Here is a 19574-nt window from a genome sequence, read left to right as displayed (position 1 = left end):
TTCACCCCATGTGCAGACCTGGGGGCACGTGCCCCCCCCCATGCCCTCCTGGGGGTGTGTGTAATGGCAGGAGCTGCCCCCCTGTGTGTGGCTCAGTACTGTGCTCTGCCCCAGCTGGGCAGGCCTTGCCCCACTCCATCCCCCCCTAGAGTCTGATCTGCCCCCCCACGCCCCTTCCCTCACAACAGACTTATCAGCCAGACCCAGCTGCTCTCCATGCTGCTGGGCTGCTCACCAGGCACACATGGCATTTATCTTATATTATTGGCCACGTCAGTTCTGCGTACTCCCTGAAACCTTTTTAAGTACCCCTAGGGATATGCGTACCCCTGGTTGACAGCCACCAATCTATGATATGCAAAAATACAGTTTACTTTAATTTTTGTTTAACTTTTCCAGGACAGAGACCAAACTCACAAGGATGAAAGCCTCACTCTGTTACAGACTTTAATTTGTAACAAGAATTTTCTTGTTACTCTCATTCACACCCTTGAAAAGCAGAAAACCTTCTCGGTGAAAGATAGGTATAGTATTATTATGTTGTTATGTTTATTCTGCTCAAACCTTAGAATTAAAAAAAAACCCAACAGGCTATGACCCACAGATATAATTTCATTCTATACAGCATAGACCTAAATATTTCCAAATCTTTCCCCACATTCATTGTCTTTTTTTAAATTCACAAGGTAAGAACAAATTGCCATGAAACAAGTAATTACCAATAGAAATCAGCAAATGTAGATATGTAAACATGTAGTAAGGCAGGAAGACACTTCACCTCAAAACTGTAAGAACTTCCTGCATTTTTATCTACGGTTTTATGATCTGAAACTTCTCTTGCCTTGAACTAGATACTGTTATTCTTTAGAACAGAGTTCAGATGTATAAATTATGTTTTAAAATCTCTAGACCAGATGTTCCTTCACACTTCATATTTTTGGTCCCTAACGAATGAAGATTCAGAATGTATAGGCATAACCTGAAGATATATGCTCATCTGAACAATTGTCACAGTAAACTATTATGAAAGGCTTCTGACTCCTTTCACTTGTCATAGATGATTGGAAAAGCAAAATCCAAATCCATTTAGCTTTGTCTTTATTTTTTGTAAACAGGTGTTTGTTTGCTTCCTACTTGACCATTGCACTACAAACTAAGCTAGTCTACCTAACCCATATTCTAGAAGTCTTGACAAAGGACTTGATGGAGCAGTCTAGCAACGTGCAACCTAAGCTCATGCTAAGGCGCACAGAATCAGTGGTAGAAAAACTGCTAACAAACTGGATGTCCGTTTGTCTTTCTGGTTTCCTCCGGGTAAGTTTGATCTTTCCACAATATAAGAGGCAAGAACAAGGAATGTTTTTAACAGAGAGACTACAGACTTTTTCCTTATGCAACTTCGATAGACCTTCTGTTCAGTGCACTGTACCTAGCACTCCATGCTATTAATATGCATTGCTCAAGTCTTGATTACTCCATGGGCAGCTATCACCCTGCGTGTGCAAGAAAAGAGCAGCTCTCTAAATAACAATAATAGTCATCAACCTCGAGGGCTTGGGGTTAGATCAGTTTGCCATCCTGGTATTTGCTTCTCAAATACTTTTTTGGTAATGTCAGAAGAGTTGCACTGTAATCAGAATGCACAGTGAAGCCTTCTCCATAACAACTGTCATTTTGAAAAAAAGCATTTCTGTCTTGGCTTTTAGCTGGTATTATTACAAAGAGCACTTAAACTACTAGAACTGAAAGAGCTTGGGGGGTGAAATGCCCTCACCCATTTTTCTGTTTGTTTCATGTAGTGTTTCATCTAGTGGATGTGGTAGCATTTTGTGTATGGTTTCAGTGTTTGGTTATACTTCCTGCCTCATGCACTAAAATGATGCTATCACTTCCATGCCATGCCTTGGTAGGAATTTACATGCTCTGCTCTAGATGCTGCAAAAGGGTGGGGGGGTTTTCTATTGCAAAAAGCAGCAGAGCTCTTTGGGTCCATTTTCTGGGACTCCATCCAGCACAGAGCCAGAGAGCAGTCAAGTGAGATATGTTCTTCAACCCTCATTCCTCTTCATTGACTGGAAGAGCTGGGGTAATCTTGGGATATAAGGTATCCTGCAGAGGGTGGAGGAAGAGAGATGCACAAGAAGGGATCCCCATTATTCCCAGACTACTTGCTGGATTTGGGAGATAATGGGAATAAGGCTGAAGTGGAAGAAAGCAATTTCTTCTTCACTTCCCCTTCCATGAGACCTTAAGGCCAAAGCCTGGTGAGGAAGGAAGGCAATACCCTTCTTTTTCTCACCAGACTGGGAAAGCAGACAACACAGGGGCATGTGTGCACACCTCCAGTTGCTGACTGTGGAGAAGAGGTTGCAAAGTGTGGAAAGGTTCCTCTCTGCACACTAGAAGAAGCAGCTGGAGCTAGGGAGACAAAGGCAAGTCCCTCTAGGAGAGCTCCAGAAGCTGAGGAAACCATATCAGGAGAGATGTGAAAGTACACTCTTTCCATCAGCGGCTTCATGGGTGCTTGTGGGTAACATAGGTCTTAGAGAGGTCATACTAGAAGCCCTGGGTGGGATCTGTAGTTCACCCTCGTCCTTCACACCGAGGCAAGGAAGGGAAAGAATACAGATCAATAGATGAACCTGGTCAGATATTAGTTTATGCATTACAGGGCAGCTGAACAAATTGGTCAAATGGAAGTTGCCTTTGTTTGTTGAACTTGACGGACTTCAAGTTGTTGGCATCCAGTTAGAGTTTCTGTGAGACTACAAACACAGAGGTAAACTTCTTGCCTGTTGGCTTTATTTTTTAGGAGACGGTTGGTGAAACTTTTTATTTGCTTGTGACAGCCCTGAATCAGAGGATAAACAAAGGTCCTGTGGATATAATAACTTGCAAAGCCCTCAACACACTAAATGAAGACTGGCTGCTGTGGCAAGTGACTGAATTCAGCACATTGGTAGGTTTCCCGGTCCAGTTTCCCTCCAAATGTTGAAAGAAGCTATAACATTCCCCTTTTGACAGGAAGCAAAATTAAGGCTCTCAGAGGTAGTGATAGAAATGGTATCAATTACTGACACAGTTGCAGAAGTACAGTGAGCTCTAATTAGCCTGGGTTTAACCAAAAAATAATGTGGTCTTATGGTATTAAGATTTCCTTCCACTTATAAAGTGTACTGAAGAACACATAAAGTACCCTATGAATTTAAACCCGATTACGCTAATCAAATGAACAGAAGGAAGGTTGGTTGTGTTGCAATGTGCTTCATTTTGTTATTGTATTTTCTTGCTACATAGCCGTCCGAGTCAGTAATTCACTCGGAGCCTTTCTGTAATTTAACTGCGAATTACAAACTGAAACTGGAAGCCTGGAAAGTCCTGGGTACAGTTAGGGGTTTCAGGGCTTCCAAGCTCCCGGCGCTGCAAGGGGTCTTTCTCCAAAGCGTTTCACTTGGAGCTGGAACTTCCTGGACTTCTAAAGCTTGCAGATCCTGCCTTTGCATCGGGGAGTCTAGAAGTCCTGGGTTCCTCAGTCCGGGGGCAGTCCACATAGTGGAGCTGTCCCAGCTTCTGCAACTATGAGTTGGAGGCCTGTTCACACTGCCTCAGAGCTACAGCCCCTCAAGTCCAGGTTCCTCACCAGATGAGCTGGCAGGAAACCAGGCATGTTTTCCCCCACAGTTTATTGATACTGATAACTTTCTCTGCAAGATTTCCAAATGCCCAAATAGCAAAAACTGTTGTGTTTTATGATTTGTAACCAGCACTTCTTATAGTTGCAATCCAGCTATTATTGAAAGCATCATTTAGAGCTATTTCAAGCACAGTCAGCAAAATACCTGTTTTAAGGAAAGTCCATTGGAAAAAGCAATCGCATGTTCTAGCCCCTGTGTAATATAACATTAGGGTAGTTTGCTTTGTTTGTTCTGCTGCTTTTGTAACAAATACTTGTTGATGCACAAAATTTTGCATGTCCCAGTGTACAGTGTTGCAGGATATAAAAGCCAATAATTATGTAAGCAACTGACCAGCTGCTATTGGTTCAGAGAAAGGCAGCAAGTCTTGTTTAATAGGTGGTTCTCCTTATTTCTAGCCCTAACACATACCGAAAGGAGTTTACTCCTAAGGGAGTGCAGTACATAGTTCCTGCTAAAGGCTGCCCTGAATTTTTTCCTGCTGTTATTTTTCCTTGCATGCAGTTGCTGCTGCTATGTGGCATTTTGTAAGAAAAGAGAGGGGAAGTAATCTGTAAGATTCAGAAAGGAAGGAGATCCACATGATCATGAATAGAAGTGGAGGATCAAAAATCTTTGTTAGAATGTGATCCACTGCCTTGCTTAGTAAATCCAGCCTCCTTTGTTCTTGATTGTCTTTATCACTAAAATGGGATTCTGCTACTTTGACAGGGCAGCCTGCCCCCTTAATGTCCAGCTCTATTCTAAGATCCATCTGGAAGGTTATCAGGTGTTCTTTATAAAAGGCTTCCAAAGGGAAACAGGCCCTTGCAATATAATTAAAAAGGAGGGGCCTGTTGGAACTGCAGCCCAGGGTAGGCTTTTGTCTGATGTTTTTCATAGATTTTAAGACGAAGAATAAAATTGTGCCATGAAAAGGACTTGGGTGGGGAACTTGGCTGGTTGCCTTACATGTGGGTAGGCAACTAGCTGCGTACATATCTTCTTTCTGCTTCTCCTCTTCAAGGGTAGGATGTATATAGTAAGGAGTAGGAAGATGAAATGGAAGAGCGATTACTCTTGGCTTTCTTGTTTATCGTTTGTTACATGCAGGAGGGTGGGACACAAACACATTGGATGTAGAGTTGGGTGTGTCTGAAAGATCAGATATGCTGCTTGCTGCCTTCACAAAGAAGTCATTGCTTACAAAATTGCAGTCTTCTTTCAGCCTCAGTCAAAGTGCCTTGACCTAGGTTCATCTGGGTATATGCGTAGTTGCCAACTCATATTTATATTGCGAATCTTCTGATATTTTGTGAAATTTTTATTGTATTACCCATATGAGTACATTTTTCTCCCGTTACCCTACAACAGCTGCCAACTGAAAATCACTTTAAGAACTATTCAGAGCAAAGTACAAAAGCAACAAAAGGAGAATGGTAGGCAGCCATAGAGGTGGTTGATTTAAGAAAGGCACAGCTACAAATATTTAGATCCCAAGAGCCAGGTTTTTAAAGGTATGTAGATACCTGAAGATACATAGACTAGACAACTTGTGGGATTTTCAAAACTAGATGCTAGGGTTGGAGGGGACCTCAACATCATCAAGTCCAACCCCCTGCCCTGGGCAGGAAAGAGTCCAACCCCCTGCCTGGGCAGATGACCCCAGCCAGATGCCTATCCAGCCTTCTTTTAAAGACCCCCAAGGTAGGGGACAGCACCACCTCCCTTGGACACACTTTCCAAGTTTTGGCCACCCTTACCATGAAGTTTTTCCTGATGTATAGCCAAAATCTGCTCCCTGTCAATTTATGACAATTGTTCCTTGTTACCCCAAGAGATGCCCTGGTGAACAGAGCATCTGTGATTCCTTGCTGTGCCCCCCTAATGAATTTGTAGGTAGTGACAAGATCATCTCTCAGCCTTCTCTTGCGGAGGCTGAAGAGGTCCAGGTCCCTCAGGCTCTCCTCATAAGGCTTGGCCTGTAAGCCCCTAACCATACGAGTGGCCCTCCTCTGGACCCTCTTGAGTCTATCAACATCCTTCTTGAAGTACGGTGCCCAAAACTGGATGCAGTACTCCAGCTGCAGTCTGACCAATGCCTCATAGAGGGGAAGTATCACCTTGGTTCTATTTGTCACGCATCTGCTGATGCATGATAAATTGCGGTTAACTTTGCTGATGATTTCATCACACTGACGACTCATGTTCATCTTGGAGTCCAGTATGACTCTGAGATCCCTTTCAGCTTCTGTGCTGCTGAGAGGGTGACTTCCCAGCCAGTAAGTGTGCTGGATATTTTTATGCCCTAGGTGCAGCACTCTGCACCTGTCCTTGTTGTACTGCCTCCTATTGTGTTCTACCCATTTTTCTAACCTGTCCAAGTCTGCCTGCAATTGTTCCCTACCCTCCCAAGTGTTCACTTCACCCCACAATGTAGTATCAGGCCAAATTCTTATTGAAAACAGTAGTAAGAGGCATAAAAGAGTGCTTGCCTCATGTTGTGGAATAGAAACTTATTTCTGTACCTATAAATACGGGATCACAATTTGAGCTTTTGTGATAGTGGGACTAGCATGCTTTACAGTTCAGAGGGCTCTGGACCCTGGTGTTGCTAGTGTTTTCATAAACTCAACACTGCTGGGTTTCATAAACCTCAGGTCTTGGCCAGGTAGAGTTATTTTTGTTAATGGAAGTGAGTAGCTCAGGGTAGGGAGAGAGACCTGGTTGCAGTTCATGAAATTTTTCAGGCAGTTGATAATAAAAATAGAAGAAACTCAAAGGATGGCTTTGTCTTTCCCGTCTTGCTATAATTGGCTGGGTTGCCCAGACCAGCCATGCACAATTAAAGTGGAAGAAAACTGGTAGATTGGCAGAAGGGAGGATAGAGGTTCACCTTAGACTAAATGGATCAGAGATGCATAAGCTTTCATAAGCCAAAGCTCATTTCATGTGATGCTGTGAAAGGACATGTACAGAGCAGGCTATCAAATAGGTGTCATCATCATAGTCTTCTCCTTCTCCTTGTCATAAATTAGATGTTTTTCCAGAACTCTGCACAAGCAGTGGCTCTTTCCATTGCTACAGTGACGTTCTCCTTAGTACAGGTCTTGCCAAGGAGTTGGCAAATGAGCCGGTGCTCCATGGTCAGCACTTCACTGCACTTGCATATATTCATATTATTCAAGTAGCCACGTTTGATAATGTTTGTTTTTGATTTCCCAGTTTGCATATGCAGGTGGTTCAGACATCAGCATATTAACTAGTCTGCATCAGCCCCTCTTGGAAGGTCCTCCTGGGCTTCCATTTCAGGGCATCTGATTGCGTATAATCTTTCCTTCCATAATGGGCCTCAGTCATGCCCCATTAGCTATCAGGTCCAAGGGTGCAACACTGGTCACAAAACTCTTTCACACTTTAAGCCATTTAGTTACTTCTGTGTGACCATCAAGTTGATGCCTGAAGTCTTCCATCTGCTCTGATCTTTTTGGCTCGCTACCTTTCTTCTGCTATCAGGTGGTATTATGCCAGCCAGTAAGTACAGGCTATCCTTTGGTGTTGGCTTTATACATCCTGTTATTTCCTGACAGCTGTGAAATAGGAGGAGTGGTTAGCATACAAAAGAGAAGGGAGGGGAGAGGCTGTGCTGAGAGAGGCAAACAAGTTGTAACCCCATAGGAACAAAGGGGTCAGATAAGCTAAACCAGGTAAAGGGAAAAGAATCCGTAGTCTCTACATGGCCTGTCTGTAAGCTAGGACATGTTTGTCCTGTACAAAGATTGTTCAAAATATTAAGTCAGGTCAGTGCTTTCCTAACATAAAGGACTTTCCAAGGGAGAGGAAGCTCCTACAAGACACTATTCAATGTCTGGTTTTTGGAAGCCTTTAATCTACAAAGGAGGAATAATGGGTGGGCTGGAGAGGACAGAAATAGAACCAGTTTCCAAATAAGCTACGCTAGATCCGAGCCTGATGCTCACATTTTGTTAGGTATAAAGGAACTCTTAAGGATCTTGCAACTTTTGAAGGGTGTCCATCAGCAGCCTTTACATCCACTGTGCATTGTGGAGATCACAGAAAACTGAATTATAAGACAAAATTGAACAGTGTGCATGGTGAACATGCTCCTTTCCCCATCAATTACTGGTCAAATCAAGGATTAAGTTCTGTATCATTTTCTGTAGCATTTTTTAGCTAATCTAGAGTCTTTGAGGAAGCTTTTGGTTGATGATTGTGCTTACTGCTGTAGAAAAGACATAAACTGGGCTGATGTCTTCATGTTCACTGCACTTTTGTCATGTTTCATCAGATGCTGTGAGTGGACTGGAGAAAGCAGTGTTTTAAATAGGAAAGGAATGGGGGAGGAGAGACTACTGAGTCCATTCATAGCATTTGATGAAATAGAGCTGCCTACCAAAGCTTCTCTGAAGCAGTTAGTCTCTAAAGGTGCCTGTAGACACGCGGAGATGCTGCTCTGACGCGCTGTAATTGCAGCACATCACGGCAGCTTCCAGCAGCCTCTGTGTCTTGTGCATCAGCATTCTTGTGCTTCAGTATGGTGGTGGGGGTGCATTAACTAAAACTCATTGAACGAGCTTTAGTTAAAGCACCCCCACTGCCATTTTGAAGTGTGGGACACTGAATACACGAGATGCAGCGGGCATTTTAATTAGAGTGGCTATTGAAGTTGCTGCAATTAAAATGCCCCTCCACCATCCTGGGAGCACATGTAAAGATGCCCTAAGGTCCCACCACTCTGCTCTAGCTTCTCCCTGACTTCAGACTAACAGCTACTAACCTCTTTGCATCTAACACAAGTCTTTTTGTTTTCAAGTTTTTTTAACACTTTTTTAATGAACAACATTCCGTCTCAGTTTTTCGCTCCGTCTGGTACATGGAAATGCCTTCGGTTTACAAATGAGACAGTTGAAATAACATACAGAAGTCTTTATAGTTTAATATAGAGCTAGAGTGAAAAACTATGTGCTGTATATAGTACCTCCTTCCCGTTTCACAGATGATCTTTATGTTCTTAGAGGAAAAACATTATTTTACATCAATTTCTGTTTTAATCACAGCTCTTTTGCCATCTGCTGCTGTTTTAATAGTATGTCACTTAGATACTCATTCATGGCTTGCTGTTCATTTTCAGAAGCAAGTGTAAATCCAAAAAAAGTCCTCAGTCTTCAGACCTCATTGTTATGTTCATACGAGGGTGAAAAATGTTCTTTTTTTTCCCAGTCTCTCAGGCAATTTCTGAGCCAATCCACAATCAAGTCTTTCCCTCCCAAGTATTTGCCTGTTTCTTCTTAAAATAGTCTTTAAGTCTTTCTTGCAACCTGTTTTAATCCTTCAGTGCAGAGAGTTGTGACTTCCTGCTGCTAGCCACTAATTTCTAGTCCACGAATCTCAACTCTGGATATTACAGGGTTATGCTAGACGGCCTGTAATTTCCTCCTGAGTCTTTCCATAAATTAACTTGTCCTTTTTTTGAGTTTCCCTTACAAAGCTAAAGGACTTTGAAAAATGCCTGATCATGTTTCTCCAAGGTTTCCATGCATCTATTTGGCTTAATGTTGTCTGACTTTCAGGGTCTTTATCAATCCTAAGAGCCATTTCTGAATTTTCTGGCACTCACCAATGACTTCTCCACCTTTACAATCTGTGTATAAATATGGTGCTTCTGAAGTTAATTGGTTTATGATTAAGACTTGTTAAAGTCAGGCATTTTACATTCAGGCAGGCTAAATGTGTTTTATGATTTTTCTTACTGGGTCATATATTGTTTCATCACCCTGAAATGATTTTCTACAAAGAATTATAGCAGAAAAAGAGGCTCATTTGCAGTTTAGCTTGTTCACTTTAGCTTACATATTGCTTGTTATCTGAGCACTTTCCAGTATTCCTGAGAGACAGAAATATCATTACCCCCATTTTAGGGGTGGTATTTAAATTCTGCCTATTTAACAGATTGCCTTCCTATGCAGTATTGTCACAGCTAAAAGCTAAAGCTCCCAAGCCTGAACAGCACCAGCAAATTATTTTTATGAGGGATTTTCAGCTTTCAAACCCATTTTGTCTCCTTCGCTACTCTACTTAGCAGTACCTTGACTACGGAAACCTTCAGGGCTTACTGCAATGTACAGTCTCTTAACCAAGGCTTCTGGAGAAGAAGAAGCATGAAAGCACTGCTATTTGTGTGTGGGATGAAAGAATTCATGGGTTGTTTTCTTTTCTGTGGCTGATCCTCTGTTGCTTGGCAGTTCAAAGTAGTTGATGGTTTTACTAATAATTGAATGAATTTTTAAATTTTAGAAAACCCTAGATCCTTAAGTGTAGGTCTCTGCTCAGTGAGGCAATGGGGTATAACCACTAGGCAGCCTGCTGCTCTGGAATTTTGTTTCATCCTTCTAAAAATGATTTTCTACCGAGAATCCTGCAAGTCAGGTGTGCTTGATCCCCAGCCAATTGGCCAGATCCAAGCATATGAGGCCAGATGAGGGTAGCATGGGATCCAGAGCTTGATTCCACTACACAGGGCCAGGAGGGGGAAGGGAGAGGCCTTTAGGCCCCTGGGCCCAATCCAGGCATGCAGGGTCCAGTAGGGACCATGTACTGGACCTAGGGCTGGCTCCAAGCAGCTCATTAGCTGTAGAGATGAGTGCCAGTTCTTCAGCAGCTTTGCAAATGTTAGTAAATGAAAACTTAGGCACCTGTGGGATAGAAGTCTCTGAAAATGTCAGGTATCTGAGTACTGTTAATGATGGTACTGTGACCATGGTACTTAAGTGTTTTGGTTTTTTTAATTTATAGCAATAGATCCAAAATAAATGTTGAGCAGAACTTTTGGACAGGGAGCCAGGACTTTCTAGTTCTTATCCCAGTTCTTGCGGTTACTGCCCTTAGGCAAATGACATAATTCTGCTTTGTCTCATTTCTTGATTGGTAAAATAGGGAAGAACAATGTTCCCTACCCTACAGAGCTGTTGTGAGCCTTAATTGGCTGTTGTTATTTGGATAGCAAGGTGGAGTGCTAATTGCCATTTATTTCTGTTTTTAGTGTTAATCGTTCTTTTGTCCTGCTACATGTGGTCACATTTCGAGATTCTCCATACCAGTTGTTCTTGACATCTCAAAAGCTCCTTTTACTCATCAACTAACATGAAACTTTTTAATGTCATGAGGATTGTCTTCCTCAAGGGTGAAAGCTCAGTGAGCAGAAAAGAAATGGCAGATTTTTTTTTTTGGTTTAGCCCATAATAAGCCAGGTTTCTGCCAGGTTTGCAGTATTACATTGTTGTGAATGACGATTGCTTACTCCTGTTTTCTAGTAGCCTGAAGGTGCTGTTTGGAGGGAGTGAGAGATGTTAGGCAGAAGCAAGAACTGCTTCCTGTCCCCAGAATTTTCTGGTCAGCCTTCCAACTGACAGGCCTAGAAACCAAAGTCCACATAATATGGGAGGCAGCAGTGCATAGGTCTCCATATCTCACAGCAAATATGCTTTGACCAGAATTTGAAGTCTTGGTTTCTATGTAAATTAGTCATTCCATCTCACTGCACTTAGTCTTAGACCTCTGCTGAGTGTAACTACCAGGTACCAATTGGACAGCTTTGATAGGTGGACCCTTGTTCCAAAGGAACTGAATGGAGACAACCAAACTGTCCTACAATAGACTACTGAACAGCCACCATGTTGAGCAACTTTTTGTTCCTTCTGATTTGTGTTGGATTTGGCTTAACACCCTAGCAGCTATTAGCTATTTTGTCTTAATTAAGGTAGCCACAAAGCTAGATTCAATCAAGGTAATCCCAGGGAAAGGGTAGTGTGCTGTGGCAGTTCAGACACTTCTGCATATCTTCCTCCTTCTTGAAGTTTACCGTAAAGAATGGTAATTGTTGCTTTTTTCTGGTGGACAGTGTAGATACGGAGGGCTCAATTTCTGGCAGACTGATTTATGAGGAGGTTGTACAGCACTTTTCATGGAAAAATATGAGAATGTAAATGCTGAAAAAACAGATGCAACAGAGGAGAGAGAAGCTTTGCTTTTGTTGTTTCAAAAACAAGAGTTAAATTGAAAGGTTACAAAATCAGCTGGATTATATTTCCAGGAAGGGGAAGAAGAATTGACTGTGGCGAGAGAATTAATATTACCAAAGACAGTTAAGCTAGGAGTTCCGCTACTCAGAGTAGAATGAACTAGAGGCCAGATACAAATTCAACAGGAGTTTTTCCATAGATAAAATCTGATACGGTCATCCTTGTCCATGCAGTTCTAATAGTCTACAGGCCCATAACGCAAAGCCTGTTAAAGTCAATGCAATGACTTCTGCACTTAGGTAGTAGGGCTCAGCTCCTTCTGGAGAGAAGCAGCTGAGTTCTGATGGATGCAGGTTTCTATGGGAAAACTTTTTAATGTTACACTGTAGTCAGCTCTAACAATTGACAGGTGCTTTTTTGTATTTTAATATCACTTCCAGCCCCAAGTCATTTAATATTAATTTATGATTTTTTTTTAATAGCTATTCCCATCAAACACGACCCAAAGCATCTCTGCCAGTCTTCACTTCGTTCTTCAGGCATAGTGTCCACCCTCACCATTCCCACATATGCTCCTGTTCCATGCAGTCTGTCCTTTCAGTAGGCTCATTATCCTGGTAATTAAACATCTCAGTGTCCTGATTTAGTCATTCTCATTTACTTCAATTACCTCCTATTGTTCATTAAATCCTGATGTTTGCAGTTGTGCATTCCTATTTTTAATACTCCTTGTGTTTGTACAGAAACAATGAAGTTAATTTGTGTCTCCGTAGGATACTTCTCTTTCCTCACCCTAGCATGATAATTTCCACTCGTGGTTGATATTAAAACAGAAAGAACCACTCTACATCTATTACAATTGTTAATATTTCAATTATAAGAGAAAAGGCCAGTCTACACAGTAGCCTGAGATAACCAACTTCTCTACTTCCCATGAGAGCAGGAAAAAATAAAGACATTTTTAGTTTCTTCCTCTTTTAATAATTTTTCTCTCATTGAGTCACATCCTCAGTCATGTTTCCATTAGATCAGGGGTGTCAAACATATATTTTTGTTTAGCGTATGTAGGTTATACATTTTCTTCTGACTCCCCATTTTTATAGGTCTGCTGATTACTATTTAACTCCAATGAACAATATTTACTGTTAATAAAATAATGTAAGGGTATACTTCTTAAATCCCATATATAACACTTGATTCATTACTGTGAAGCCTGTAGGTTTATATAATGCATCATATCAATTTTCGGTTAGTTGGAATAACATTTTGTATTCTTTCAGACACTGAATATCATCTTTGAAAAAACCCCAGATCATGAGAATGCAGATACCTGTCAGACTATCTCAGTCAGTGTTCTGGATTGTGATACTATAGGGCAAGCCAAGGAGAAAATCTTTCAAGCTTTTGTAAATAAGAATGGCTCCCTTTATGGTCTTCAGCTTGATGAAATTGGTCTTGGTAAGTGAGTGCCTTGCACTGTATCTTCATTATCCTCTTAGTTTGCTACTATCTCTGCAAAGCTTACTATTTAAGAGATCTGCCTCAGGCTTTGCTGTTAGTCCAAGACTATCATTGAAAATTTTGGGGAAAATCACAGATCTACTAATGGTCAAACTATGGACTTGCCCCTAGGGTTACATCTACCACTTAGCATATGAAAACCCTAGTTCCTTGCCTTTCTTAGCATATGAAAACTCCAACTTCCTTACCTGTATTAAGATATAACACATTAGTGCTTGTTAAAAATACACCACCTTTCATAGGATAAATGTGTCCACAGATTGGGGGGACACATGCCCCCTAGGCCTCTGCCAGAGTGCACACAGCAGTGAGAGCCCCCCACGCAGCTCTCTGAATTACCCGGGCTCCGGTCCTCCCACCATCCAGCCTTCCAGGGCCCCACTCACCCTGGGCCCTGCCTCTGCTCCACTCCCTCCCTCACTGCGGGGGCAGCGAGATCACTTTTTTAATTAAAGTGCAACTCAGGATCTACCATGCACCACCCCCGCCCTTTCCTCCCCTCCTCCTTGGACCGACCTGCTGCGGGGGGGTGGGGACCGAGACTTGAGGGTGGCGTGTGGTAGGTCCTGGGTTGCACTTTAATTTAAAAAGTGATCTCATACTTTAAAAGGTTGGAGACCATTGGACTAGATACTTTGTAGTTTGAACAGCCTGAGCCAGGGGTGGCCTCATGGGCCAGATGCTGGAAAAGGTCAATCCACTGGTCAGATGATTAGTGCAGGGCTGGCCCCTTGGGTTGGAATGGGCTCATGGACACTCCCTTCTGGTCCAGGACCCTGTGGCAAGAGACCCTGGCGTCATGGGCACTTGTATGCCTCCCTAGGAGCAAGTTGTGGCATGGTGTTGATGGAGCTTCAGTGGGGCAGCTGTCACCTGGGTGCCTGGCTATCATCCTAGGAAGCCACTGGGCTTCTTCCCACACCCAGACATTTGGATACAGCCTCAGGAAGGTTCTCCCACCCACCCATCAAGGGCCGAATGACCCAGGTCTTAGGCCAAATCCATTCCACAGGCTGTACGTTTGACACCTCTGGCCTAAGGGGATACACCTTCAAGTGGTCCAGAGCCTACAAAATCACACTCATAGGAACTAGCATATAGATGGTGCTTAGCAAAACTCAGATCAGGATCATCAATCCAAAAATAATATATAATTCAAAATACAGAGAATGGGGATTGGTTTAGTGTGTGATAGTTTGTCTGTTGTGATTGTTTTACAGAACTTCAGTCTGGTGCACAGCAAAAAGAACTGTCAGATATAGACGAGTCTTCCCCGATTCTGGAAGATGGGAAAACAAAGCTAAACACCATTGGTCACTATGGGGTAAGAATGAAAATAGTGCAGTGATATTAGGAACCTATTTCTTCTGGTAAAGCAGGTCCAACAATTGTAAGTCTGGATGTCCAATACAGTGGAGACCAGGTTTTGAAAAGGGTTAAGTAACCAGTGTGTGCTGCCATCTTTAAAAAATCCATGCTTGAATTGGATCAATCAGAGGCTGGCTGATTGAAGATACTGAGTTCTCTTTTGAAATTTTGACTCTCCTTAGGTCCCAGAGGGAGTCTGTGGCAGACCAAATTGGGTTTAAGTCGCAGTCCAGTGCCTTAAACCCAACCCTTCCTCTGCCTGTCTCCTATACTCTGTGTCATGTGAATGCTTTGGATATAGTGTTGCAGCTTGCTTTGAGTGAGTTAACATTTTGTACATATTTGGAGACCTGCAACTTCAACTTGAATGTATATGTAACAGTGCTCAGAAATGGATAGATTTAGATCTGATTGAGTATTTGATTACTTGCCCTCATGTGGTTGGTATGTGGAGATATAATATAAGCCCCCTTTTCTACAGAAAGCTAGTGCAGGCACTCAGTATGTTCAGATGGTAGCGGACACAGGTTAAAATCACAAATTCTGTTCTTTGTACAGCATGAATGTGCTGTAGCTGGTCACTGGCCATGTTCTTGTAACTGTCTATGTAAATGTTTCAAGTGTAGGAAAGCAAGTTAATTTCCAGGCTGTTTGTTTTTCCTTGCAAACTGTTAACTAGACCAATTATATCTGACCAACCACATATAAAAATCCTTCTGGTAGTCTATCAGGCATAAGTTCACTTTATCGGACCAGAAATAGTGTGATACGGAAAATCTTATATTTTATGCATGAGCAGTTAATATTACAGTAAATATTGACTCCTTTAATCCTCCAGTTTTATTGGAAGCATCTAACAATAGGAAGGAGAATGCAAATATATCCACTTGAAAAAACAGGAAAAGAAAATATATAAACTCTAATGCCCCATTAATGGTGTTGTAGGCACCTTGGCCATCATTTTCAAAAATGACTGACAATTTTTTGATTACCCAACCTAAACTAGCTTGATTTTTTTTTTTTTTTTTTTTTTTTAATTTTTTTTTCCCCAGAAGGTACTAGTACCATCTGGCCTCTTCCAGGTCTCTCATGCTGAATGTACAAACACATGAAGGCACCCAAAATCACTTGTTGATCTTTGGAGACTTAGGCAATTTGCAATGCTTGACTTTTAGCTTTTAAGTTGAGAGAGCAGCTTTAACGTTGTGTTAATGCAAGGGCTTTGTATTTAATTTTGTAGGGTTTGGCTGTATTCTACAAAAGACAAAATTCACCTACTTCCTCCCAATACTCCTTGGCACTCCATGCTCTGCATATTCCTTTTACTCCATTACTCTTTCTTTTCTTGTATAGAGACACTGGTGTGCCATATATTATATTTGCACTATTGTTGCCATGAAGGCATCCAGTAGTCACTATGAGTGTGGACCTCCCACTAAGGATGAATTTGGGCAGTAGTTTTCAGACCTGCTCTCTAGTCATTGCTTTCAGATTTATGCAGAACCAGGGGTACAAGGTCAAAAACACTGTAATGAATGTAATATTCAATGATCCAATATTTTTTTTAACCCCATCTTGTAAAGGAATATGGGTCCTAGGCAGCTGTCCAGAAGGAGAAGACAGGCAGAGGTAGGCTGTACCCCATGCTGAAAAGACATGAGAGCATCAGGCCCTGAAGGTGTGACCTTCTAGAGCAGCAATGATTCAGTTGTCCATGGAAGCAATTAAGGTGTGAACAAGTGATTTCGGCATCAGGAGCGTCAGAAAGGCCTTCTTTTTTACGTATGTCATGGTGAAAGAATAGCAGCTAGTCAGATTTTTGTTTAGACACAAAGGACCAGCATGTACCTCAGATGCAGCCCAAAGTTGAGCTGGCCTATTGTCATCAGTTCCCATAGACAGAACAATTTCTTCTCTGCTCCTCCCTCACCCCTGAAAGGTAACTGCCTTCTGTCAGCAGTAAAATACTGCACTGCCTCTCCTCTGAATTGCCTAAGGGGCACCAGGTTGGAAACAAGGCTTTACTGAACTCAGCTGACACTTGTGTGCCCAGGCACAAGATCCTGGTAGGATGGAGTCTTATTCTCCCTCTGACCCCTGTGTGGAAGGCTTGTTCCAAGTCACAAAAACTAGCTGTAGAAAATTTGTCATTAAAGTGGTTTAAAATGCTTTATGCTAAAGTGTTCCTGTAGGTGTGCATGAGCAGGGAGGCACTGCCTGATAAAAGGAAGAGTTTTTCTTTAAAAACACATATCCATGTTTATCTCTCAAGCACAAGCGTATGGGCCAGGTTTCTTTGGCATGAGGCACAGCTTTGGATAAACTAACTTAATGTTTAAGTTGGTTTCCAGGTTGGGCATGCTGCCACAGTTTTAAAAGACATTTACATTATTTTGGCAGTGCTCCCGCTGTAGGGCTGGCCAGTCGTTTTTGTAATTGTAGAGCACAGTATGCTAGCACTTGGCAAAACACAGCATTCAACAGCAGAGCATTGCCAGAGAGCTCCACAGGATTAGCTTTGGAGTCGTTCTTTGACGGCAAGAGTGTGACTCACTGTTTTCTTTTTAAGAGAATATTTACTGCTTGAACACAGCAGTGTTTATTCAAGGAGGGAGAACCTGGATTTTTCCTAGAAATCTCAAGGCACCTGGACAGCTAGCTTCAAGCGTATAAAACCAAAGCAGAATTTTACATGCCACTGATATCTTATTCCCTCTGTAAACTGAAGATTGAATCCAGCTCTTAGACACAGGAGTCCAGGTCATCCACACCCCATAGACCCACAGGTCTCTCCTTCCCATGCAGAAAGGGGCATTAAGCATTGTGCTCTTCCACACCATCCTCTCCCCCACCTCCCAGTGGAGATTTGGATTGAGTTAAGGGGCACCTCATCCTTGTACCGATCCTGCAGAGAAGCCACTGAAACATGGGAGGTGCCAGCCTGCAGCATGTGTGCATGGGCAGCCTCTGTGCGTGGCCTGCAGCAGATTGAGAAAGGAGCAGGCAACACAGCAGCAGATAGGTCAGGGTGCAGAAATAAGAGCAGCAGATAATAGGGAGGAAAGGGCAAAGCAGCAGACTGGCAGGGGAAAGGGCTTGGAATGGTACTCAGGGAGAATACAGGGTTTCATTTGTGACACTCCTGACAAAAAAGGTTGGTCCCCACTGCACTGGAATAATAATATACAGGAGACCACAAAACAGTGCCTGGGATGGGTTACTAAACCTAAAGAGTAATAGCCAGAGCAAGAATAAATGAGGAAAACTTGGCAAAAGGGAAAGCCTTCAAGCACCTGTTTTCAGAGGAGTGCTATTCACACAGTTCCAGAGAGGAATTCAAACCTCAGTGACTCTGAAAATCAGCACTGAGTGAGACCTGCTGTGAATGCTGTGTGGTGGATAGAGGATGTTGGCACAGCTCACACTGTGAGTTAACGTGCATGATGGGGAAGAGGAAAGGAACTCAAGGTCTTCCTTAGTTACGGGTACATATATATTTATGTTTTGTTTTTGCTTTCAGATTTCAGATGGCGCAACTGTCAAAGTCCTTAAAAAGAAAACACCAGGTAACAAAGCAACCAAGAACTGTTTTATTTTGATTTTAATAAAAGAACTAAAGCCTAAGGATTAGTAATAACTTTGTACAGATTTTTGTTCCTGGTAGTTTGCATCTCAGGAAGACACTGTCAGAAACATGTCAGTTCACTGGAAATAAGCAAAAGAGACAACTATTTTAATCTGGCGGTGGGTCTGTGACAGACAGCAGCACAGCAGGGCATCACGGGGAGGAGGCCAAAAAAAGGGACAGAAAAGCGGCAAATCACAGACACTGGGATGCTTAAAGATGCAGAGACTAAGCAAGACAAGGAAGCGTAAATCTCACAGGTGCACAGGCTGCCGAGAATGAGGTTGCACTGAGGACACTGAGCAGTTGGATAGCTATAGTAATAAGCAATATACAACAACTTCAGAGTCCTCCTTTTGTTCCATTATTCTCATTCGAAGCTGCTTAGGATTCCTGACTCAGCTGTTTCAATACACACTGGTAATTGCAGGATACACACAGGCGCAAAGCTTCCCTGCAGTATACTCCAGGGATGCTGCAGGCTGATCTTGCTCTCCCATCCCCTATGGCCTGCTTACCCATTTGCAGCCCATTTTTCTGAAAAGAAACCTTTTGCCTGTATGTGCTTTCCAGGGCAAAAGCTGACCTCAGCCTGCCTTCTGGGGCTTGACTACATCACAGACTTTTAACCATGAATAAAACCTTGGAATTGCAAATTCCTCCCACACAAGGAGCACTTCATGCCAGCCTTGTGCTGGCACAGCTGTGCTCACCAAAGACAGGTGGAGGGTAAGGGTTTGCTAGTAGCGTTCCACCCATTTCTTCAGCTCCTCTCAGCTCATGTGCTGTTCAGGGACTAAGTGTGGCACTTCTTCACCTCAGGGCACCTAAGCTCTGGTTAGATTGCTTAGGAGTGTACAGTGAGGCTTGGACTTCACGAAAGAAAAGTCAAAACATAAACTAGCCTTAAAAAATGCCCATTAATTTATGTGACTGATTGACTCTGATTTATTCTTTCCCCTCCCCCCTCCCCTTTCTGTTCTTTAGATGTGGATTACTCTGATGAATACTGTCATTTGGTGAGTTAAATGCAAAATTAAATGGCAGGTTTATTTAATGCTGAAAGGTCGTGTCTGTATAACATCTATACTCTTTTACTGTAGATTTTACCGAACTCTGAAACAGTGAAAGATATTCAGGGAGCAAAAACCAAAGGAAAGCAGAAATTCAAAGTAAAAGAAATGTATCTGACAAAGCTGCTGTCTACCAAGGTAATGGAGAGTTTTATTTCAGGGTAGGGTTGGTCTTATGCTTAGCTCAGCACAAACAGAAATCAGGCTGGAAATTATGCAAATTCTGGGTATGGCAGTTAAAAATGTAAAGTTGCAAAATCACCCTGATAGCTAC

At 42.4% G+C, this 19574-nt stretch overlaps 1 protein-coding gene across 1 annotated transcript in view; it reads left to right on the top strand.

Moving 5' to 3' along the window:
• PLXNC1 (plexin C1) overlaps nucleotides 1-19574 on the top strand; it is a gene marked incomplete at its 5' end in the record, with an annotated part of 88569 nt that overhangs the window by 62173 nt on the left and 6822 nt on the right. The window contains 8 exons of the mRNA XM_019543925.1: nucleotides 400-524; nucleotides 1116-1314; nucleotides 2813-2959; nucleotides 12994-13171; nucleotides 14455-14558; nucleotides 18123-18168; nucleotides 19215-19246; nucleotides 19331-19438. Coding sequence (XP_019399470.1) covers nucleotides 400-524; nucleotides 1116-1314; nucleotides 2813-2959; nucleotides 12994-13171; nucleotides 14455-14558; nucleotides 18123-18168; nucleotides 19215-19246; nucleotides 19331-19438 — 939 coding nt within the window. The remainder of the gene's footprint in view (nucleotides 1-399; nucleotides 525-1115; nucleotides 1315-2812; nucleotides 2960-12993; nucleotides 13172-14454; nucleotides 14559-18122; nucleotides 18169-19214; nucleotides 19247-19330; nucleotides 19439-19574) is intronic.

This window comes from Crocodylus porosus, unplaced genomic scaffold, assembly GCF_001723895.1.
Source record: "Crocodylus porosus isolate Cpor-Errol unplaced genomic scaffold, CroPor_comp1, whole genome shotgun sequence".
In the NCBI taxonomy this organism is placed as follows: domain Eukaryota; kingdom Metazoa; phylum Chordata; order Crocodylia; family Crocodylidae; genus Crocodylus; species Crocodylus porosus.
This window is presented reverse-complemented; position numbering and strand designations above follow the sequence as displayed.